Source organism: Furipterus horrens, unplaced genomic scaffold (assembly GCF_987537825.1).
Source record: "Furipterus horrens unplaced genomic scaffold, mFurHor1.1.pri manual_scaffold_5, whole genome shotgun sequence".
NCBI classification, from domain to species: Eukaryota; Metazoa; Chordata; class Mammalia; order Chiroptera; family Furipteridae; genus Furipterus; species Furipterus horrens.
Window position 1 is genome coordinate 133,641,673 of NW_028327175.1, and position 25,505 is coordinate 133,667,177.

Consider the following 25,505-nt stretch of genomic DNA (forward strand, 5'->3'; position numbering starts at 1 on the left):
ATGAAACAGGTGGCAAAAATCTTCTACACAATAGAGTTTACAGTCCTAAAGATTCCATTTCACCATGTTCTTTCCCATGCTAATCAAATTACTGGGCTGAACTGGACTCATAGTCCACCAATCAACTTGAAACAGTTCACTTCTATCACATGAAAGCTAGGCAGAGGTCTGGGTTCATTATAGAACTCTTGCAAATACTGACCTCGAAAGATACCATAGATTGGAAAAAAATAGGCAAGATAACCCATCTCCAGTCCGAAGTGACATTTCATTTCCCATCACAGTAACCTTTGTACTTCAGTGCTTCACAGATCTTTCTCTGCTTCTCTGAAAACCAACCTTTCTACTTTTCTCAGACAACATTCTGGATCCCATTGCCTCCTGCTTAATGAATAACTCTTCTCTAAGTACATTGGTTCTCAAACTGTTGGGGTCCAGAACACCTTTATTTTCTTAAATATTTTTGAACCCCAGAGAGTGCTTGTGTACTTGGGTTACATCTACCTATATTTACCATATTAGAAAATAAAACAGAAATTTTTAAGTATTTATTAATTTAGATATATCAATAATAAACTCATATTAACATATTTTATGAAAGATAGCTATATTTTCTAAAACAAAAAGAGTGGTGCTGTTTTATAGTTCTGCAAATCTTTTTAGTGTCTGGATTAATAGAATACAGCTAGATTCTCATATTTGCTTCACTGCTCAATCTGTTATGTTATTTTGATTGAAGTTTATGAAGAAAATAAATGTTCACATAGACATTGTTGGAAGAGGGAAAAGCATCATTTCAACAGCGTTTTTTGATCACTGTGGATATTCTTCTTTGATACTACACTAAAACTCAACAAGTGGACTTCCTAAGAGGTTAGCTGCAATGTGGAATCTAAACCCCATCTAGGAACTTTTTATACTCTATAACATTAAAATCCATTAGTTATCTTGAGCTTTGAATGGCTTTTATCCATGCATAATTTTATAACATCATATATTGGAAAATACCGGTTCACTGAGCTATGCAAATCTTCCTAATATTCACACATTTCATTATACAATATTTAAAATACACATTCATTAACATCACTACCAGTCTTAGCAAAAAGTCTTTTATGTACTGGAAAGCTATTAAATTCACAATGGCAGATACAAGTTTTTCAAACTTCTGATTTTCACTTGAAAGCTCTAATCTTACCACTGGCAATAAATACTGACAGTTGTTTTCCTTAAAATGACAAGCTTTTACTTCTTCATTCATTTTCAATAAAATGTCTATGGAATACCCAAGACTGAAAACCATAGTTTTCCTGGCAGTCATTCTTTCAAGTAAAAACAGTATTGCATGATAAAAAAGTAGCTAGGCTTAGCTCATCACTCAAAGAATTGCCTACATGTTTTTCCTCAAGACAACTGAAGTATGCAACAGAAATGCTTAATGTATATTTCCCATTTTGTCACACAGAATATTGATATTCTTAAGAGCAACTGTTCTTTCTCCCCCACTGCACCTATGGGACATTGACAACTACAACTGCTGGTACAATTTGGGACTTCTAATCTTGATTTGCCTTAAGGCCCCAGCAGTTTTATTTACCTTTACATCATCAGTGTAAATGTCAACTCAGTGAAAAGGCCAAGTAACATCACAACAGCCAAGAGGTAGAAGCAACTCAAATGTCAGTTGACAGATGAACAGATAAAATGTGGTGTATACATACAATGGAATATTGTTTAGTTTTAAAAAAGAAAATCCTGTCAAATGCTACAACATGGATGAACCTTGAAAACTTTATGCTAAGTGAAATAAGCCACTCACAAAGATAAATACTGTATTATTCCACTTATATGAGGTATGTAAAGTAGTCATATTTGTAGAAACAGAAAACAGAATAATGGTTACCAGGGGCTGGGTGAAGAAGGAAAAAGGGGCAGTTGTTTAGTGGATATGAAGTTTCAGATTTGCAAGATGAAAAACTTCTGGAGGTTGTTTGCATAACAATGTGAATATACTTCACTGAGCATTTAAAAATGGTTAAGATGGTAAATTTTACATGTTTCTTAACATAATTTTTAAAGGGAAAATATCTTTGTATTATTATGCAAATAGTTTTGACCTCATAGACCCACTGAAACGGCCTCAGAGATTCCAAAGGGTCAGTAAACACTTTGAGAACCAATTCTCTAATGTGATCTTTATTTTCTTTCTTCACATCCATCTGCTTCTCTACCTGATCATTCCCCTTTCCCATCATTGATATGCCTTCCCACTTCTTAAGAAGCCTCAACTCCACAATGCTGACTCTTATAATAGCCACAATGATCTAGAAAGGCCTCTTTCTGTTGTAAAATGTGGAGTGTCATTATTCTGTTTGAGCACTTATAGCTCATTATGAACCCCTAAGACCTCTTTCATATATTTCTCTGCCTCTCCATTTAGGCTATCAGTTTCTCAAGAGTAGGTATCTTATCTGCAGTACCTAGATATTGTCACAGTGTTCCTCACATTTCTCTGATATGCATCAATCAGTGCTGATTAGTCTGGTCTTAGAGCTCACAATATGGAGCAGTTGATTTGCTACTAACTCCTCTATGTCTTTGTATCGCGACGTTCAAAATCAATTGATTGCCTTCTTAGAAAGTTTCAATGGCTTCCCAAAGTGTCCTGTCATACTCTGTGGTTCCTGTCAAGAGAAACAGCTTTACAGCTCTAATCTGGGTGCAACTCAGCTTTTCTTTCTCTTCCCTTATGCACTGGCAGAAAAATGTCAGCTGACATTAGAACACAAGGGAGAAAGATAGGACCAGAGGTGTTTATGTCACACTTCTCACGGGAGTGTTTGATCAGTGCTTCAGGCAGCAGCAGGTCTCCATTTTCTCATCTTGCATACAGATGAGTAACTGAAGAACAATTTTCTCCTCTGGGAAGTAATAATATCACTTCTGTATGGAACTCGGACATCTTGTGACCTTATAGGCTTCTTACACTTAACGACCTGATGGTCTTCCTCTGGACAGGCTCCTAACATGGAGAGATCACTGGTCCTTCTTGGATGTTTTCATTTTGTAAGAGAGTAGCCAGAAGCCTCAGAATTTGAGGAATGGGACTCAGTGGAGCACAGCCATTTTTCCTGAGAGATGCCTTTGCATATCTATGGCTGGTAGCTAGCTTCTTAGTTATGCAAATGGCTATGGCCACTCCACAAGCCAAGGAGATGAGAGGGGCTTTGACCATAGAATGGTGACAAAAGAGCTTACGGGGCCTGCACAAGATTCTGCAAGTGGCCAGGACCAGTCACCACACTGACTGTGTCACAGGCCGTGATTGGGGTTTAAAATAAGGCAGCAGCCATTAAGGGAGAGCCATGCGGTTTGAAAGGAGGTAGAAGGAGCCACCCTGTCTGAAGGAATGAAGGGAGCCAGGCAGAATGAAAGGTGGCAGCCATTTGGCGGGCTGGGGCATGCAGTTTGAAAACACTGGGGAGGCACTGCACCAGCCCGCCATGAGATCTGTGTGTAGGAGGAGAGCCATGATGTAGCAATTAGGCAGCTAGTTCTATAGGCGAGCTGGTCTGCTATGGGAGAGGGCCATGCAGCCTGGGCCAGTAAGGAGGCAGGCCTGCTGCTGCTTTGATCATGCCAGCTCCAGCTGACTTAGAAGACACCAAGGTCTCTGCCTTGCAAATCTGGACTCTCTTTGGACTTTTGGAACTTGGGACATGTAGAGAGGGCTCTCTCAGGACTTGAGCCTTTCTGGGACTTCACCATGCTTTCCTGGACTATTATACAGAGACTGATGACCTCATATTCCAGATCCTGAAGGAAAAAGCTGAGAGATAAGGAATGGGGAACTCCTGGGCATGTTTTTGGCTTACAGCCTTTTGGGGAGCAAGGGAAGTGCTGGGTCTCAGGGGAGAACAGGGGTTTGAGCAGGAGTGCTCACAGCCCCTCCACCCCCAGATTGGACTATTGTAAATAAAGACCTGTTTTTCTCAACACTAATTGTTGGGTCTTACACCAAGGCGCTACACGACTGAGTTCCCCTTTGCTCGGTAACAATTTGTAATGTGCAGTCCTGGCCTTAGCCATCGTGGTCAATTACTTACATTGATGGACCACCCTGCTTTGCTGATGCTACACTAAGTTACTCCCTAAAGAGGAACTAAAGCCCAAGAGAAAAGTTCTGAAAGCCCTGGAATCCCTCACATCCAGCTTCCCAGGAGAGATCTGATTCACCATCACACACTTACCTCCCTTCCCCTCACACATATATTGTCTCTCTATTTGAGGAACATGATTTCCCTCTGGTCACCACTGCGTCAATGAAAGGGAAGTTACCCACATATACATCACCCAAGGCAGAATGGAAAGACAGCCACTTTTCACTGCCATTATCCTGAAAACATGGACAGCATTAGAGTGGTAACTGACCAAACCATTACCTAGCTTACAAAATCAAAACTAATTATACCACTTCTAGAGTTCAAATAGAACTCAATAATACCCCAGAAGTCAATGGAATTGTCCCTCATCAGCATGGGGCTACCAGCTCTTTGCTGAATATCTATTCCGTTCAAGTCTCAGAACCAAATATAATCACATTATAGCCAAAGTAACTGTGCATGACTAATCTTAGGAATACATGCCCAGAAAAATATCTTGTAAGATTACTCTCTAACTCTTAACAAGATTAATCGGAGCAGTCAGAACATTTGTAAGCTAAAATTCTGCTTATAAATACCACTAAGAACAAGTAAGAGAATAAATGAATAAATAAGAATAAATGTCTTCAATTTCACCAACAAAAATCTCTGAATTGTTCTATTGTACATAAGAACACTTACACGCATATCCTAAAGTTAATAATTTTTTTCTAACCAAAAGTAATGCCTCTTTATGACCTGCTTTAAAAAGAATTCAAACTCCTAAGGAAGGCCAGTACTAGCCTACAGGTGGCCAGTGAGCACTTCAAATGTGACTAATACAAGTGAAGAACTAAATTTATGTTATTTTATTTTTAAATTTAAAATAGCTACTTGTGTGTAGTGGCTACCCTATTTGGATACCACAATGTAGACACTTATTTTATTTTATTTATCTGTTTTTAGAGAGAAGGGAAAGGATAAAGAGAGGGAGAGAAACATCAATGTGCAGTTGCCTCTCACATGCCCCCAACTGGGCACCTGACGTGCAACCCAGTCATGTGCCCTGACTGGGAATCGAACCAGCGACACTTGGTTCGCGGGCTGACGGTCAATCCACTGAGCCATAGCAGGCAGGTAGACACTCAATATTATTCGCTGAATAATTGACTAGATGAATGAATCAATAAATGTAAAATATTTATTAAGTCTGAAGAAGTTGTTGGTGCATGTCTTATGATATATGGCACACACTAGATAAAAAATTAATGAAAACATACATCTAACCAAAATTATTCTTAAAAACAGCTTTGCTCTGCATGAGGGTGGGGAATGTACAGGGTCTATATGGGAAATCTCTGTACTTTCTGCTCAATTTATCTGTGAACCTAAAACTGCTAAAAAAATAAATAAATAACATCTATTAAAACAAAACAAAACAAAACAAAACAGCTCTGGGTTCTATCCTTACTGACATTCCATCACTCTCTAAATTTACCTTTCCCTAAATTCTAGTTCTAATGCAAACCTTCTTCTCTCTCTTCTCAGAAGCAATGTGGGTACATGTTCATAATAAAGGAAAAAAAAATACAACCCTTCAGTTTTGAAACTATTGAGGCAAAAAAAAAACCCACAGAGGCTTCTAAAATTCTGGGACATTATCACCTCTGAAGTGATAGGCTAAGTTCCATGAATGGCTGAAAAAAAACTAGAGTTAAAATGTTTTTTCCACATAAAAATAAATTAAGATGTTTTTTAAACATTAGATACTTTCATACATACATGTATTAAAATACAAAGATGCAATGTAGGAGAGATTATAATTCCTAACTAAAGCAATGCCTCATTTATCAAGACCATAGAATGAATTCAGTGTTCTTATGGGCATACTTTTCCTGGTCAAGGGTTTCCAAACTTGTTCCAAAGAAGACACCTATAAGTCAGTGTTCTCCTGGCAACAAAACATAGTAAGTACTCACTTAATGTCATCAGTAGGTTCTTGGAAACTGTGACTTTACACAAAACGACATAGAACAAAACCAATTTTACCATTGGCTCACGATATAAACAAGTTAAGTTCCTACTGCATATTTCTGGTCACCAAAACATCACCAACTTCTAAATGAAGACCCAAAACAATTCTAATATTAAACACCGAAATAAATGTGAGCTATACATACATTTAAGACAGATCAATAAAAACAAGTTAAAGATAATAATTTTCCAACCCACCGATTCCAGTTCAGGGTCCCAGATGGCCAGAGACCATTAAGCAGCTCAGGGCACAATAGGAAGCCACCTGAATAAGACACCTTCCCATTGAGGGTGCCACTCACACTCACCTACACTCATTCAGACTGGGGCCATTTAGAAATGCCAGTTCACCTCATGTGTGCATCTTTGGGATGTGGGAGGAAACCAGAGTACTAAAAGGAAACCCACACAGACATGGGGAGGATGTGCAAACTGCACACAGACAGTGGTCCCAGTGGGAATCATTTTTTTTTCTCATCAGTGCTGAACAAAACAATGCTATTTGAGGCCCTGCTGTACACTCTTGTGAAGCATCACAAAATAATGATATAATTCATCATGTAAATTAGGAACAATATAAATAGGAATAAATATGACTATATAAATATATGTGTAATAAAAAATCACAACCACAAGCATTATCTTAAAATTTTTTTACAAGCTGCTGAACTGAAATCATAGGTGTTGCCATCAATTCCTAGTTATTTGCTTAAAAATTCCTATATATTTGCTTAATGATTTTATCATCAGCTAGGGGTCACCTGTGCTTAAGCAGTAGCTCCTGCTGCAAAAAAAGAAATTCTGGAAGGAAAATTTTAAATGAGATAATGCTGCCTATTAAGTCTTCAGTATATATTTGCAGGGCAGGAAAGGGAACTGGAGAACAACAACAAAAAAAGATTTCAAATAATAATAATAAGAGTAACATCCATGATGCAACAGGCAGTCCCAGATGCTTTTTTCTCTTTTAATCCAAATGACAAAGCTTCCTCACTTTATACATAAAGAAAATGGCATTCCACAATACAACACCTGCCCAAGCCACCCAACTAGCAAATGATGGGCTGATTAGCTCTAAAATGAATACCCTTTTTCCTACACCATAATATCTCCTCCCCAAATAGGTAAACCTTAGAGCAGTGATATTTAACATTTTTCATCTTATGGCACATATAAACTAATTACTAAAATTCTGGGGCACACCAAAAAATGTATATTTTGCCTATCTGATGGCTATTGTTGTGTTGGCTGTTGTCATTTCTTAATTTGTAAATTTAAGAGAAATGAGATCAGTGCCCCTCACTAAATAGTCAGGTATTGCATGTCTTAAAAATTCTTGCAGCACACTTCTGGCCAAGATAGAGGCATAGGTAGACACACTTTGCCTCCTTGCACAACCACAAGAAGGATCACAACTAATCTCAAAAGACAACCAGAACTGCCAGAAAATCAAACTGTATGAAAGTCCAACAACCAAGGATTTAAAGAAGAAATATTCATCCAGATGGGTAGGAGGGGCGAAGATGGGAACCCGGACAGGTAGGACACGGTATGGGGGTGGCAAGGCAACAGCAGAATGGGTGATCCCACATTAATGTGTAGCAAATAAAAGCCAGGATGAACACCTGGAGATCAATCCCAGCCCAGGGTTCCAGTGCTGGGAAAATAAAGCCTCATTACTTCTGACTCTGAAAACCAGTGGGGGTTGGAGCAGCAGAAGAAATTGCCAGTCTATCAGGAGAGTCTGTTTACGTAAAGGGCCCCCAAAGTCCTAGAATATATGCAGCCCACCCACTCTAGGAACCACCAAGGCAGCAGCTAGAGAGGGACCAGTCACATGCAGAGAGTGGGTGAAGTGACTAGAAAAGGGGCGAGTGCCGAGCAAGCAGCATTGTTCCTTCTCTGACCCCTCCCGCACATACAGCACCACAAAACAATAAAAGAGGTTGCCCCATACTGACAAATACCAAAGGCTCCACCCCTTACCACATAACAAGTATGCCCAGACAGGGAGTGAAAGTAGCTCTACCTATTACACAGAAACAAACACAGGTAGGCAGCCAAATTGAGAAGACAAAGAAATATGGCCCAAATGAAAGAACAGATCAAAACTCCAGAAAAAGAACAAACAAAATGGAGATATCCAGCCTATCAGATGCAGAGTTCAACACACTGGCAAGCCTTGGCTGATGTGGCTCAGTGGATTGAGTGCCAGCCTGTGAACCAAGGGGTTGTTGGTTCGATTCCTTGTCAGGGCACATGCCTGGGATGAGGGTCAGTTCCCCAGATGGAGGCACGTGAGAGACAACCACACACTGGTGTTTCTCTCCCTTTCTTTCTCCCTTCCTTCCACTCTCTCTAAAAATAAAATCTTAAAAAAATAAAATAAAAAAAAAACACAGGTGATAATGATGCTCAGAGAAGTGATTGAGTATAGCAAATGTATAAGGAAAGAAATGAAGGTTACAATAAGCGAAATAAGGAAAAATCCACATGAAACCAATAGTGATGGGAACACAACCAGGGATCAATGAATTGGAACATAAGGAAGAAATAAACAGTCAACCAGTACAGAATGAAGAAACAAAAATTGGAAAAAAAAATGAGAGGATTAGGAACCTCTGCACAACTTTAAAAGTACCAACATCTGAATCATATGGGTGCCAGAAGGAGAAGAGGAAGAGCAAGAAATTGAAAACTTATTTTGAAAAAATAATGAAAGAAAACTTCCCTAATTTTGTGCAGGAAATAGACATACAAGTGTAGGAAGCACAGAAATTCCCAAACAAGTTGGACCCAAAGAGGACCACACCAAGACACATCATAATTAAAATGTCAAAGGTTAAAGAAAAGAGAGAATCCTAAAAGCAGCAAGAGAAAAGAAGAGTTTCCTACAAAGGGGTGCCTATAAGACTATCAGTTGATTTCTCAAAAGAAACTTTGCAAGCAAGAAGGGACTGGCAAGAAGTATTCAAGGTGATGAAAAGCAAGGACCTACAACCAAGATTACTCTATCCAGCAAAGCTATCATTTAGAATAGAAGGGTAGATAAAATGCTTCCCAGACAAGGTAAAGCTAAAAGAGTTCAACATCACCAAGCCATTATTATATGAAATGTCAAAGGGACTTACCTAAGAAAAAGAAGATCAAAACTATGAACATTAAAATGACAACAAACTCACAATTATCAACAACTGAATCTAAAAAAGAAAAACAAAATCCAACTAAGCAAACCAGAATAGGAACAGAATCATAGGTATGGGGATCATTTGGAGGGTTATCAGCTGGGAGGGGGAAGGGGGAGAAATGGGGAAATGGTGCAGGGATTAAGAAGCATAATTGGTTGGTACAAAGTTGACAGGGGGAAGTTAAGAATAATAGAGGGAGATCCAAGATGGTGGAGGAGTAAGTGGAAGCTCACATCATTAAAATCAACATCAATAAAATGTCCATACTACCCAAAGCAATTTATAGATTCAATGCAATCCCTATTAAAATACCAATGACATATTTCACAGACCTAGAACAAATACTTCAAAAATTTATATGGAACCGAAAAAGACCCCGAATAGCCACAGCAATCTTGAGGAAGAAGAACACAGTAGGGGGAATCACAATACTTGATACCAAACTATACTACAAGGCCACGGTAATCAAAACAGTCTGGTACTGGGATAAGAACAAACGTATAGACCAATGGAACAGAATAGAGAGCCCGGAAATAAACCTAGGTCTATATGGTCAACTAATATTTGACAAAGGGGGAAGGAGCATAAAATGGAGTGAAAAGAGCCTCTTCAACAAATGGTTTTGTGAGAACTAGACAGGGACATGCAAAAAAATGAAACTAGACCACCAACTTACAACATACACCAGAATAAACTCAAGATGGATCAAAGACTTAAATATAAGCCATGATACCATAAGTCCTAAAGGAAAACATACGCAGGAAAATTTCAGATATCCCATGTAGCAATATTTTCACTGATATAACTCCTAAGGCAAGGGAAATAAAGGAAAGAATAAACAAATGGGACTACATCAAACTAAAAAGTTTCTGCTCAGCAAAAGAAAACATCAGCAAGATGAAAAGGGAACCAACCGTATGGGAAAATATATTTGCCAATGGTACCTCAGACAAGGGATTAATCTCCAAAATATATAAAGAATTTATATGACTCAACACCAAGAAGACAGACAACCCAATTAAAAAATGGGCAAAGGACCTGAACAAACACTTCTCCAAAGAGGATACAGACAGGGTCCATAGGCATATGAAAGAATGCTCAACATCACTAGCCATCAGAGAAATGCAAATAAAAACCACAATGAGATACCACCTCACACCAGTCAGAATGGCTATCATCAACAAATCAACAAACAACAAGTGCTGGTGAGGATGTAGAGAAAAGGGAACCCTGGTGTACTGCTGGTTGGAATGCAGACCGGTGCAGCCACTGTGGAAAACAGTATGGAATTTCCTCAAAAAACTAAAAATGGAATTGCCTTTTGAACCAGCAATTCTGTTGCTAGTTCAAAGATACCCGAAGAATCCTGAAACACCAATTCAAAAGAACCTATGTAGCCCTATGTTCATAGCAGCACTATTTACCATAGCCAAGTGCTGGAAGCAACCTAAGTGCTCATCTGCAGATGAGTGGGTTAAAAAACTGTGGTACATTTACACAATGGAGTTCTATGTAGCAGAAAGAAAGAAGGAACTTCTACCATTTGCAATAACATGGATGGAACCAGAGAGAATTATGCTTAGCGAAATGAGCCAGGCAATGAAATAAAAATACCTTATGCTATCAACTATTACAGGAGACTAATGAACAACACACACAAAAGAGCAAAATAGAACCAGAGGTATGTAACCAAGGAGTAGACTAACAATGACAAGGGGGGAGGGGGAGGGGGAGAAGGAGGTAAGAAGGGGAAGGATCTAGTCAAAGAACATGTATAAATGACCCATGGACATATACAACTGAGTGGGGACTGACTGTGGCAAAAGGGGTGGTGAGGGTGCGGGGAAGCAATAGGGAAAAGTGTGGGACAATTGTAATAGAAAAACAAACAAAAATTTTTAGTGGGAGAAAAAAATGAAAGCAAAATAAATTAATAACTGAGCCAGCAACCACCCCCCCCCCCAAAAAAACCCTCACATGTAGGAAAGTGAACAAAAGAAAATATAAAGAATGGAAATGCAATTTTAGTGAATATTAGAAGGACAAGGCTTTTCCTTCACACTGCATATTTTTCTCCCTATCTGATCCCTGCAGAATTTGGCATTTTGAGGAAGTAAGTAATGACATAAGGTTCTTTGCATAAAACTAGTAAGACCAGTTGTTAATAGAGGTTTTGTTGATGAGACTATGACTGGAATGTCATGCCTAAAGGAAACATGCTTGGGCTCTGGTTGTTAACTAAAAACCCCGAGGAACTAGGATTGACTTTCGAAGGTAATAAAAGCCCATGAGAAAAAAGGCCTGGTACCTTGGCTGGTTGTCCAGTCCATGGCAATCTCTCCAGGGAAGGAACAAAGGTTGCTTTCCTAAAAGATGGCTAGAAAGGACCTTAAGGCACAATGGAAGGACTTGGAAAAGACAAGTAATTATAGGCAAGGCTGAATGGCAGGTATGTGACTCAGCTCCTGTGCCCTGAAGGGCAGACTGAAGGTCACCCTAAAGGTTCCTTGTGTAAGTTCCAGCAAAGCAGACTTAAAGATCATATGTGATCATTTGCTGCTCTTGTTGTATCTATGCAAATGAACAGGATAAATTAAAATTGGCCTTAATGCAATCCCTTTAATGACAAGGAGGGTAATCTTAAGGAGAAAAATCGTGATTCAAGGAAAATTGCAATGCTCAGTGGTAGACTATATACTAGTGCAGCTAACTGTCTTTAAAGTTTATTTTCATTCAAAGTCTGTTTTCATTTTAAAGTTAAACTAGGTCTGTGGCATCATCAAAGATGCTTAATTTACAGGCAAGAAGAATGTCAAATGCTTTGCAACTGGATGTCTTTCCAATAAGACAGTCTTTAGAGACTGGTTTGTGGGTTATATTGCATAAATTAACATGTGTTTTCTGTTTTCAAAGGGCATAAGCCTATGATCTCATTACCTGAGTGATTGTCTGTACGTATAGGCCTCACTTAATCCTGTCTGCATCGCTGCCTCCTGAGACTCAACGGTTTGGGTGAACTAAGTGGCTGGGTTGGTGAAAATGGGGTGGTCTGTGGGCTTCACTTTAAAACTGGTTTCTCTTTTCTATCCTAATGGCTTGGACAGAAAGGTCCCAGAGGTCTGAGAGGAGGGAAACCTAAAGTATTCCCCTCAGCCCAAATTAAATATAGTGGCAAAAGGGTTTGGGACAGGTGTGCCATGCCTGGCACACCTTCTTCCAAAGAAGTCCTTTTTTTCCCTAATGTGAAACATTGAGAAATTAATACCTGCCTTTTGTCATCTAGTGGTTATGGATTGAATGATGCCTTTCAACCCTGTTGCCAAATCTGTTGCCCCCAGAATACAACAAGGACGCCAACCTGTTAAACCAAGCATGCCATTGTCCGTGGACAGCCAAATGACCTGAAGTCTGCAAGATCTTTCCCCATGTGGGAAGGCCACCCTCCCCTCCACACCCTCACTCTTATTAGGGATTTCTGGACCCAAGGGTAGGTAGGACGACAACCATGCCCAGCCAGAAGCAGCTAGAGGAACATGAGACCTTAGCACATTGTCCTTAATAAGATTATAAAGGGTCTTAAGTCTGAGGGGGTGGGGGGATTTTTTTTTTTTATTGTTATAAAAATCAATCAATTGTTTTTAAAAAAGAATAATATAGGAAAGGGTGAAGCCAAAGAACTTTTATGCACAACCCGTGGACATGAACTAAGGGGGATGGGATTGCTGGAGGGAAGGAGGGGTACTGGGCGGAGGGGAGCAAAAGAAACAAAAAAGAAGAAGGAGCTTTATTAACATCATTAAAATGTCCATACTACCCAAAGCATTCTATAGATTCAACACGACTCCTATTAAAATACCAATGGAGTATTTCACAGGTCTAGAACAAATATTTCAAAAATGTATATGGAACCAAAAAAGACCCTGAATAGCCACAGCAATCTTGAGAAATATCAGGGATCACATTACCTGATATCAAACTATATTTCAAGTCCATTGTAATCAGAACAGTATGGTATTGGCATAAAAACAGACACATAGATCAGTGGATCAGAATAGAGAGCCCAGAAATAAACCCAGGTCTCTATGATCAATTAATATTTGACAAAGGGGTCAGGAGCATAAAATGAAGTAAAAAAAAGCCTCTTCAATAAATGGTGTTGGGAGAACTAGAGTGGTACAAGTTAAAAAATGAAACTAGCCCTGGCCGGTGTGGCTCAGTGGATTGAACAGCAGCCTGTGAACCGAAGGGTTGCTGGTTCGATTCCCAGTCAGGGCACATGCCTAGGTTGTGGGCCAGTCCCAGGTTGGGGGTGTGTGAGAGGCAACCAATATTTCACACAACGATATTTCTCTCCCTCTCTATTTCCCTTCCCCTCTCTCTAAAAATAAATAAAATCTTTTTTAAAAAAATGAAACTAGACCACCAGAATAAACTCAAAATGGATAAAAGACTTAAATATAAGTTGTGACACAATAAAAATCCCAGTAGAAATCATAGGCAGAAAAATTTCAGATATCCTATGTAACAATATTTTTGCTGATATACATTCTAGGACAAGGGAAATAAAGGGGAAAAAAAAAACAAATGGGACTAATCAAATTAAAAAGCCTCTGCATGGCTAAAAAAGAATCATCAAAATGAAAAGGGAACCAACCATATAGGAGAACATATTTGCCAATGATACATGGGACAAGGGTTTGAAATCCAAAATATATAAACAACTAATATGACTCAACACCAGGAAGACAAACAACCCAATTAAAAAATGGGAAAAGGACCTGAATAGATACTTTTCCAAGGAGGACATACAGAGGGCCTACAGTCATATAAAAAAAATGTTCAACATCACTAGCCATCAGAGATGCAAGTTAAAACCACGATGAGATGTCACCTCACACCTGTCAGAATGGCTATCATTAATAAATCAACAAACAACAAATGCTGGCAAGGATGTTGAGAAAAGGGAACCCTGGTGCATTGTTGGTGGGAACGCAGACTGGTGCAGCCACTGTGGAAAACAGTATGGAATTTCCTCAAAAAATTAAATTGGAACTGCCTTTTGACCCAGTGATTCCACTGCTAGGGTTATACCTTAAGAATCCAAAAACAGCAGTTCAAAAGAACCTATGCACTCCTATGTTCATATCAGCGCTATTTACAATAGCCAAGTGCTAGAAACAGCCTAAGTGCCCATCAGTAGATGAGTGGATTAAAAAAGTGTGGTATGTTTACACGATGGAATACTATACCGCAGAAGGAAAGAAGGAATTCCTACCTTTTGCAACAGTATGGACAGTACTGGAGATTATTACGCTAAGAGAAATAAGCTGGCTGCTGCTAGTGCTGGGCCTGGAACTCACTGAGGCCAGCTGTTGCTTGTTTAATAGGATTTAGGAAGTTGTGAAACATGAGCCAAGACCAGCCATTCATATAGGCCCATAAGTTGGGTGGGGTGGAGTCTCTGGGGATTTTCAAGCTGTTAGCCAGGTTGATGGAGTCTCAAATAAGGCGCCAGCTTTTGGGCTCTATGGGGGGTTGGGGGGTTAGAAAAGAGACAATGGCCTCTGCTTACCTTGATTCCAGACACTTCGGTTTCTCCCTGTATACCACTGGTGCCTTTCAAACTGCTACCTAAGCACTGGAGCTCAGAGGGAATGAGTCTGAGTAGGTAGGTCCATGTGTGGGTTCTTTAAAAGGAACTGCCTGGGGCTCCAGCCGTTTCTCCCACCAACTCAATCCCCACTGGTTTTTGCAAACAGAAGTTGTGGGGACTTACCTTCTTGGCACTGGAAGCCTGGATTGGAGGGCCTGGTGTGGGGCTGGGACTCCTCATTCTCATGATATCCCTCCCAAACTTTTATCCACCACACGTGGGTGTGGGACCAGCCTGATCCAAGTCTGCACCCGTCCTACCAGTCTAGATGGATGTGGTTACTTTAATTCTGTAGTTGTCAGACTTTCAAAAGTCAACTCGATTTCTGACGGTTCTGACTGATGATTGTGCTATATTTTAGTTGTAATTCTGATGTGGTTATAATAAATAAAATCTTTTTTAAAAATCTTCAACATGGCTCAATATATATATGTTGTCATAGATGAAGTGGGAAAGCCCAGAAAACGTATTTGAAGAAGTAATGGTCAAAATTTGTCCAAATTTGATTAAAAACTATAAATCCATAGATTTAAGGATCAACAATCACTAGCCCAAGAATCATGAAGAAACCTCCAACAATGAACAGCAAAAGCAAATTGCTTAAAACCTGTGATAAAGAGAAAATCTTAACAGCCAGAGGAAAAGGACAGATGTACAGAGAGAACAAAGATAAAAATGCAGAAGACTTCTCCTCAGTAAGAATGCAAGCCAAAAGACAGTGGAGCATCATCTTTAAAGTAATAAAAGAAAACCAACCAATCCAATGAGCATTTCTTTTAAAAGGAAAGCAAAATACTTTTTTAATCATATAAAATTGAAAGAATTCACCAATCACAGAACTCACACTACTAGACATATTAAAGTAAGTACTCTAAGTAAAAGAAAAGTGTTACCAGATGGAAATATGAATCTACACAAAGGGATGGAGAGGCCCAGGAATAATAAATATATAGGCCTTTTCTTTTTATTTTTAAAATCTCTTTAAAAGGTAATTGAATGTTTAAAGCAAAAATAAAAACAATATATGGTAGCACTTACAACACATAGAGAAGTAAAGTATATGACAGCAATAGCACATAGGCCAAGGGCAAAAGGAAAGGTTCTTACACCATGTGTGAAGAGGTATGATATTACTTGAATGTAGGCTATGATAAGTTAAAGACTTATCCTACAAAGGCTAAATCCTAAAACAATTACTAAAAAAATAAAAACAAAGTTATATCTAATAAGGTAATAAAAGAGACAAATGGAATCATAAAATATGTACTCAATTAAAAAAAAGAGAGAAATAACAAAGAACAGATGTGACAAGAAGAAAAGACATAACAAGATAGATTTAAACATAAACCTAATTGATGATCACATTAACTGTAAATGGCTTATATACCCCAAATAAAAGGCAGACATTGTCAGATGGGATAAAAAGCAAAACTGAACTAAATGATGCCTACAACAAGTCCACTTTAAACATAAGGACACAAATAGTCTAAAACTAAAAGGATGGAAAAACACCTGTCATGCTAACACTAATCAAAAGAAAGCCCAAGTGCTTATATTGATACCAGGCCAGTAGATTTCAGAGCAAACAATATAATCAAGGACAAAGATAGTCATTTAATAATGATAAAAAGGGTCAAGTCATCAAGAGTACATAACAATCCTAAATATTTATGCACCCAATAAGTTAGCCCACCAAAACAAGAAAAAAAGAAAGATGCCTTTCATGGTTAAAATGCAGCATCATCATTCCTGATTCAAAACTGAAAACTGTCAAGATCTTTATGTAATAAGTGGCATGCAATTTTACTAATAAAAGTGCAGTATTCCCCAAAAGGGTCAAAGGTAGCAATGTATTAAACAGCTTATCAAAATATTTATGACTTCAATGAAAAGCTGATCACAATGATCTAAAGCTGACTCACTCACCTTTCATATTGCCTGTCTCGTGGTAATGAAGCACCCCAATGTCGAAAGTCCATGATTAGCATAAGTAAAAGGAGACAGGATATGAAGAAGAGTCCCAGGAATGCCACCCGCTGACGGGGAAATGGGCTCACTGTGGGCACAGTAAAGTACCAGGAGGCTGGGCAGAGGTAGGAAAAACTGATCCTGAAATGAGACAAACAATAGTAAGAAAAGTCTCTACAAGTGAGTACTAAAAAATAGTTTTTCAAATGGAGCAAAGCCCTTCCTAATGAAGGCAAAAATTCATGCCACCAGACATTTAAATGTTATTTTAGTCTCAAATTTTAGAAAAAACCTATATGGTTCATGGCGATTCTACTATATAAATCAGAAAAGCTTTAGCTGCTCTCTTACCAAGTTTGTACTTTGGGGTGCAATTCAAGGAATAATCTTATTTTAATGAAAGGATCACCAGTCTCCCTGAGCAACCTTCTAACAAAGAATGCTGTCAAAAAACTGGATAGTCAGAAAATTTATTCAACTGATTTTTAAAAATACTTTAATAGGCAATATGTGCACATTGTACAAAAAAATAATCAAATAGTTTAAAGGGATATATAGTGGGAAGTGTGTGTTTTGCCCTAACCCAACTATTTCCTTCTTAGAGGCAACCATTACTACCTGTTGTGTATTTTTCCAGGGATATTCTATGTATATACAATCACAGATATATATCATATATGGTAATATAGCCATGTGTGTGTATGTACCTCCATTCCTTTGGCTTTGCACCATACATATTCCTCTACATCTTTCCCCACTTACTCTATTTGACAACTGTCCCATATCCACAAATCCACAGTAATGTTTCTGAAAGCTTCAGAGTATTATTACAATGTATGGATAAGTGCATTCGACTGTGAAGTTTACCTTCTATATTGATTCATAAAGACCTCAGTCTGCTTTCAAAGTTCATTGCAAAAAAAATATTCGTTTAATCTCCTCAAGTGATACCTAGCCTCACTCAAAAGGAATTTGAAAGAACATTGCAATCTAGCCCTTTTCAACCGAAGCCCCAGGTTATGGACTGGAAACTTTTTGTATCTGCTTTCAAAAGAATGCAACTTTGATCTTTGCATTCCTGTGTCCAGATGCAAAGTTCAGATGCAATCCTAGGGCAATCTTCACTTGTAATAACCTGCCAGGGCCCCTCAAGCTGCCTGCCACCCTCCCCAAGCCCATAGCTGAGAAGAAAGTACACAGCCTTACCTAGCCATGGGATCCCTTCAGTGGTCTCAATGCTTGTCACCTCCTTTTCCTTTTGCCCTGAGAAGGTGGTCTCCTTGTCCCAGGCATCTCCTTAGCCTGTAGCCTGGAAAGAGTTGGCTGGGTTTCAGGATCACCTCCAGCAACGCCCACGAGACCAGACCTCCACAAGAAGGCCACAGTGCCCACGTATCCCCCGAACTCCCATTCCAGATAATACGTCTGCTCTCGTTCCTGGGACCCAGCAGACCCTGACCCGGCTTCCTGGGAGCTAGGCGTTCTCGAGGGCCAGCTATATCCTCGAGGAACCGGCAGTCTCCAGATGGCGAGGCTGGGGTCTCTGCTTCCCTTCCCGTCCATCCCGGCCCCGCAGCCCTCCAGCACTTACACTCACGGGTCGAGTGACCCGCCAGCTCCTCCTGCACCTCTCCACCTGGTCCACTGCGACTGCCCGCAGTCTCTAGCTCATCCGGAAGGACGCCTGAGCCAGCAGCAGCGCCACGTCCCCAAGGAAACCGCAGGGAGCCAATGACTGACAGGGGACCCTGAAAGGAACCCGCCCTCCCCCCCACCCCCAGAGCCACCACCAAACCAGCTCCGTTGGCCGCCTGTCTGTCCGTCAGGGTGACCAATCCCCAAGAGCGTTTGACCTCTAATGCCCGCCCCAGGATTTCGAGTGCTTCCAATGCGGAAGGGCGTTGTGCGCGGCTCCGCCTTGAGGGGCTGGAGGAAAGCGTACAGGTAAGAGGTGAGGTGACACCCCGGGGTTCGCTGAGGTCCCGGGGTGCGCTGCCCTCTTGGCTGCTCCAGTTCTCCGCCGGCTGCTTTCTCCGTGGCCGCTTCCAGGTCAGAGCAGCCGCGGTGGGTGGGTCTCGGAGTGTCTGCAACAATCGTGCATCCCTTGCCCACAACCTATTGGAGGTTTTCAGCCCTGCCCGGCAGAATGGCAGTTCTCCCACCTTAAACCTTTCCTATAGCCTCCCAAACTGATGCCTGGGCCTCATTGTTTTGTCCCGTGAAGAAAACATATAAATGGGGGACAATGACATCTACACCAAATCGCTTAGATCCATCCCTTCGACGTTAATTGAATGTCTACTGTATGCCAGACATTACGAGCGGCTGTGTTCCTGTCCACCCAGACCTTACAGTAATACATACGAACGTTATGTATCCTTAATGATGTTTTTCTTCCTTCCTTACACAAGTCATTTTCATTTCCAGGAGGGAGCCGCTTGGAAAGGATCAAGGCCAAGTCCTTACATACGTGGCACATACGAGGCGATACATGAGACGTCAGTACTGTACAGCATCTTTTGCCTGCTCCTTACCTCCCTTATTATGCTCCAGCAATGCACCTCTGGTCTCCTTCTTTTAGGTTTTGCTCAGTCTGCCTTCCCACACCCCTCAATTGCCTTGAATATCCTCCCCTGACTTTTAGTCAGGCCAACTTACTCATCCCTTAGCACTTGGCTTAAGCATCACCTCCTCTAAACGCCTTACTTGATCTACACCCCCTTTATAACTTCACTATTTTGTTGCTTACCCCATTAAACTACAAGTATAGTCATGTGTCTGTCTGTCCAAATGACAGATTATCCTTAAGGGCAGGGACTGTCTGCTTCAACATCAATGCTGAGCACTGCCTGGCACATAAAATCACTAATATATGTGAACTAATAACTGTGAAATTAAATGAAGACAACCCAAATGAGAACAAAAAAGAGTCTATTTATTCTATGCCTGCTATAACAAGGCTGTCAGCTGACATCACTGTGTCCAGCAGACTCAAAAGGTGTTAGGGGAGTGGTAAAGTTAAAAGTGGAAAAAAAAAAATGGGTGAGAGTATTAGCATGAGGAAGCTGGAGGTCAACTAACCAGAAGCAGGGCATGTTAGGTAATTGTGTTGGGGGAGCATATTGGGCTGTCTCTAATTGGTCCTTAGTTGGAAGGGGAAGGGCAAAAAATAGGGAAGCAGACAATCATTAACCCGTCAAGAGTTCGGGGCTGACTGCTGCAGAGTTGGTGGGTCCAGAGTTCCAGTCATCATATATGGTCTGGCCATTGTCCAATTTGTATATTCACTCTCATGACTACAGTTGACCCTTGAACAACATGGGTTTGAACTGCATGAGTCCACTTGTACATGGGTTTTTTTTCAATAGATATGTACAGTACTGCAAATGTATTTTTTCCTTCCTTATGATTTAAGTTATTTTTTTCCTCTAGTTACTTTACTGTAAGAATATAGTATATATTACATATAACATACAAAAACATGTTAATGGACTATTTATGTTATCTGTAAGGCTTCTGGTCAACACTAGGCTATTAGTTGCTAAGTTATGAGAGAGTCAAAAGTTATATGTGAATTTTTGACGGAGCGGGGTCAGTGTCCCTAAGCCCGATGTTATTCAGGATCACCTGTATTTTTTTTTCCTATAACCCTCCCAACCTAATTGGCTCCCTAACTTGCCTTTCTCCCTCAATTCTCAGTTTCAGTGTTCTTCTTTGTCCCTCGATATTTACTGTTCTTCAAATGTTTTATTTTATCTGGATCCCCAGAAACCACATTGAGTAAAATAGTTGCATAAAGTTAGGATTAACCACAACATTATACAAATATCAGATATTTTTACATTTCTAGAGCCCAGTCCAGTACCTGGTACAAGATAGACATGGAAAACACTCAACAAATGTTTTGGATTATTTTTTAATTCTTGAAGTTGCCTGCCAACTGTGCAGTTCTAAGTCTAACCTATGTATATTTAAAACTCAAGTGTTCCATCAAAAGGGTGTTTTTGAATGGAAATAGAATTCCTATTTGTGTTTTAAACTACTTAATTCATATGGTTTATGAACTATATTAACTTAGAACTTGAAGGTGCATTGAAACATCTAATTTACACAGAAAATAAGGCTATGTTTTAATATCAACACTTTATTTTTTAATAATTATGTTTAAAATGTTTTATTTTATTTTTTATTTTAGAGAGAGGGTAAGGGAAGGAGAAAGAGAGGACAAGAAACATCGATGTGAGAGAGAATGTGAAAAACATCGACTGGCTGCCTTCCATATATGCCTAGAGGTTGTTCACCACAAGCCAGGCATGTGCCTCAACTGGGAATCAAACTGGTGACCCTCTGGTTCTCAAGAGGATGCCCAAGCAACTGAGCCACTGTGCCCGGACCCCAACACTTTCTCCTTATACTTTTTTTGTCTGCTTGATTTGGACAATACTTCCTTCAATAAGTCATATGCCATCAGGCATTTGTAAAGCATAATTCTTTACAAAAGCCTGCAGTGTTTATCTGATTAACGGCTCACAGGGCTAAGCTCTGAGGTTTCCAGTCAGAGGGCCAAAAATATATATATATGGGTTGAGATCATTTCGCCATCTCATTTGCTGTAACTCAGCATGTTGAAACAAATTACAGAAATCCATATTTCAAAACAGGTTTTTAACTTCTTTTTAAAGGCTTGTCTACAATTATATCTGCAATTTTCTCTGGAAGTTCTTGACTTTACCTAGTCCTGAACAAAATCAGCCAAACCAGTCCTACATTAGATGTCAGTTGTCTACGTTACTTTATTTCTCTCACCAATTTTCCTACATTCCACACTCCATCCTGCCCTAACCTCACTCTCCCTTGTAAGTTTACTCATCTCTCTTCATGTGTCTTAAAGGCTCCTCATTGTCCAAGACCAAGTTCATTGTCCCTTTACTCTCACCTTATCTGCCCAAACCTCCTCTATATTTATATTACAAGTTTGATTAAATACCTTATGATTCACCTAAGCAGAAATCTGCAAGTCATTCTAGAATCTTGTCCTTCTACTTGCTTTCACCATTCTATCCAATTAGTCACAAGGTACTCTTAATTCAAGTTTCTAAAATCCTCTCTAATATTTTCTGATGAAGCCTTCTAACTTGTGGCTCTGCCTCCAGACTCATGCCCCTCCTAAGTACCCCTCCATTCTGATAAACTAGTGAAATATAAATATACTGCTTCCTGTTTTAAAATCTTTCTGTGGTTCTTCATCCCAATGAGATACAGTCCAAATTTCTTGGCATGGTGTGGCAGGCTCTGCTGACTGCCTACCCAAAAAAGCCAACAATCTCTCTTCCACCTTTTTAATAGAATCCCAATTTCACTTGAGTAATTACACTTCTATACTTGGCCATGTGCTTAAAGACTGCTAGGCTCCAACCCCAGCCTCAAGGAGTAAACTATGATTAGTCTAAGTCAATCATGGTGACCCATTCCCTCACCAAATATTAAGCCTGGGCATATGATGCAATTCTACCCAATGATACTGAAGGGAAGTCAGCTGTGGGGAAGAATGAGAGGAGGAGAGAAGACATTTATGGGAAGGGATTTCTCCATCCTAAAAAGAGTGTAAGTCAATAAAAAGTTTACATAAGAGAAAGAAGAGAAGACCCCTTTTCTTCCTACAGAAGTAATTTTAAAGATAGGATGCCTGGAGCTCCTATAGCATTGTACAGCTATGGTGGGGGGACAAGCCTGGGAATAACAGAATAGAAATACAGTAGAAATCTGGGTCCTTGATAATATCATTAAGCTGCCGAGTTAACCAATGTAGGAGCAACCCCACCTATGGACTTATTATTTGAGATACTAAATTCATTATTGTTCTTATTTTTAAGTCAATTGAATCAGGGAATTGTTATCTGTGCTATTCTAACTGATACATGTGGCTTTACAATGCCTAATGTGATCTAACCCCCAATATCTTCCAAGTACCCCAATAGGTATTCTTACCCACATTCCTGGCATGTTTAGTTCTCAGAAGTATGTCTTTTCTCATCTCTGAGACTTTGTACTTGCTGTTACTTCCCCATAAATGACTTTCTTTTGTTTCTCTACCAAATGAGTTCCTACTTATCCTCCAAACCTCAGCTCAAAGACACCCCTTCTGCGAGCTCCCCTCATCAGCTTAGGTGTTTTGCCTTGTTTGCTCTTTATTAGGGCAATAATAATTGTTTTATAAGCTGGCAGCTGTTTGAGTGGACTTACTACCAGTTGGCCTGACAGGGAGACAGAATATCCAGCTTTAGTCTCAATTAGTATGTTTGGTCAGAGAAAGTGGGACCAACCTGGGCTTAGCCTAAATGAGAGAGGTTTAGACTAAGGCATTTAAATTATTCTGCACAATAAAATACAAGAATTTTGAGCATTTCCTCTAGAGGCTGGATATGGGGAGTTCTGATAAGGAAAAAAGAAAAAGATAAAAGAAAAGGGACATGTGTAAGATAATGGCAAACAACTGAAGAGAAGGGCTTATGAAAGATTCTCTGCATTATTTGTCTATAGTTGCATAACAAATTATGCCAAAATTTGGTGGCCTAAACAAACACGCACTATTATCTCTCACAGTTTTCATGGATCTCTCATAGGTTGCAGTAAAAATGTCACCTAGGGTTATAATTGTCTGAAGTGTTAACTGGGACTCAAAGATATACTCGTATTTCCAAGATGGCATACTACATGACTTGCAAATTGATGCTGGCTGTCCGTTGAAGGCGTCAGTTTCTTTTTGCATGGGGCTCTCCCAGAGATGTTTGAGTGTCTTCATGACATGGCATCTGGCCTCTCCCAAACCAATGAGAAAGAGAGAGAGAGAGTGAGGGAGGGAGGGGGAGAGAGAGGGGGGGGGAGAGAGAGAGGGAGAGGGAGAGAGAGAGAGAGAGAGAGAACCAGGTGGAAGCCTCTATCCTTTTTATGACCTAGCCTCAAGAGTCATACATCACTCTTTCTGCTGTCATAATGGTGCACATTTAAGTTTTAAGTCCTGGCTGATGATCTCAAGGGTGTCAACAATGCAGAAAAGAGAGGAAAATGCCAGGATCTTATTAGGCCATGCTCCAAAGTCATTGTCCAGTTTTTACCTGTGATGATGAAGCCTGGTTCCATTGGTGAATTTGAAATCACTGATGATCACAGAGCTGGGAGAATTGTCGTGAACCTCATAGGTGGGTTAAACAAGTGTGGTGTGATGAGCCCCAGATTTGATGTACAACGCAAAGATCTGAAACAAAAAAAAATGTGGCTGAACAACATGTTCCCATCCTGTCAGTTTGGTTTCATTATACTAACAACCTAAGTGGGCATCATGGACCATGAAGAAGACAAAAACACACAGGAGGGAAAATCCTGAGATTCTTTTCTAGGGATGTAATACATATTTGCAAATAAAATGCCTCAATGGGAAAAAGTCACATATCTTTACTTCTGCCATGTATTATTTGTTAAAAGCAAGTCACTAACTCCCAGCCCATAGTTAAGGGAAGGGCAATTAGGCTCTACCTTTTGAAGGGAGAAATAGCAAAACAATTTGTAGACACTTTAAAATCACCACAATCCCCAAGGCCAAGTGGTCAAAGAAATTTTAAGTAATAGTGTTGACATCTAGGGTTTAATTTTGAGTTCTGTGCTCTGTTGGAGTCCTTTCCATGATCCTAAACTTTACTAAAAGTTTGATTACACTACAGCCATGTATTAGAGAACATTGAAGAATGAAGTATAGCAGTGCAAAAGATGACAACAGCTTTGGGAAGTAAATTAATATGTAGCATAATTGAAAATTTGACAATCACAGGAAATCAATAGTCATTCAGAGAAGTGAAAGGCCATGCTTTGGAGGTACCAGCAGTGGAGGCAAGGTACAGTATGGGAAACTAAAATGATCATAGTACTTGAGTCGCTGGCATGGGGGAAAGATGTTAACCCCTTCTTTTAGTATCCATTCTAATTTTATTTGGGTGTGGTCACCTTCCCCACGAGTAGCCCATGTGCATTTGAGGATTCTAACTCCACCCCTGCCTCTTGGAGCAAGACATGTAAGTTAGGCCTAACATAAGCAAAATTCCATCCCTTGGCCACATCTATTTTTCTAGGAGTGGACATATAGCTCAATTCCAAATAAAGAGACATTTGCTAGGCCAAATAAAAAGTGTATTTGCTTTTGTGAAAGAGTGTATTAGGGAGCAATTCTCTCTCTCTCTCTCTTTTCCCTCCTCCATTCCCTAGATTCTTAACAACATAGTTAAGCCACTGAGACAGACCAAAGCTGCATTTCATTTTATGTCTGGGCATCCAATTACTTGAGCTAATATCTTTTATTAAGTAAATGTGAAATGAATACTAGTCTTTCAACTTTTTACATGTTTGACAATTTTCACAATCGAAATGGAGGGAGAGGACTTCCGGCCAAGATAGAGGTGTACGTAGACACTTTGCCTCCCTCCACAACCATAAGAAGGAATAAAACTACCTCAAAACTAAAAATAACCA

General features: G+C 39.8%; 2 protein-coding genes and 1 pseudogene across 2 annotated transcripts in view; 2 read left to right on the forward strand and 1 right to left on the reverse strand.

Annotated features, from left to right (window-relative positions):
• The window catches only part of ENTPD7 (ectonucleoside triphosphate diphosphohydrolase 7), a 42,271-nt gene extending 23,620 nt beyond the window's left edge, over positions 1-18,651 (reverse strand). The window contains exons 1-3 of the mRNA XM_090277846.1: positions 18,577-18,651; positions 18,192-18,294; positions 16,944-17,126 (exon numbers count right to left, since the gene is read on the reverse strand). Of these exons, the coding sequence (XP_090133972.1) occupies positions 16,944-17,126; positions 18,192-18,199 (191 nt within the window). The 5' untranslated portion in view covers positions 18,200-18,294; positions 18,577-18,651. The remainder of the gene's footprint in view (positions 1-16,943; positions 17,127-18,191; positions 18,295-18,576) is intronic.
• COX15 (cytochrome c oxidase assembly factor COX15) overlaps positions 1-19,909 on the forward strand; it is a 65,897-nt gene extending 45,988 nt beyond the window's left edge. The window contains exon 9 of the mRNA XM_090277841.1: positions 19,413-19,909. Within this exon, the coding sequence (XP_090133967.1) occupies positions 19,413-19,622 (210 nt within the window). The 3' untranslated portion in view covers positions 19,623-19,909. The remainder of the gene's footprint in view (positions 1-19,412) is intronic.
• A 3,546-nt stretch (positions 19,910-23,455) lies between these two features.
• LOC150009869 (small ribosomal subunit protein uS8 pseudogene) lies at positions 23,456-24,412 on the forward strand (annotated as a pseudogene).
• The last annotated feature ends 1,093 nt before the right edge of the window (positions 24,413-25,505 follow it).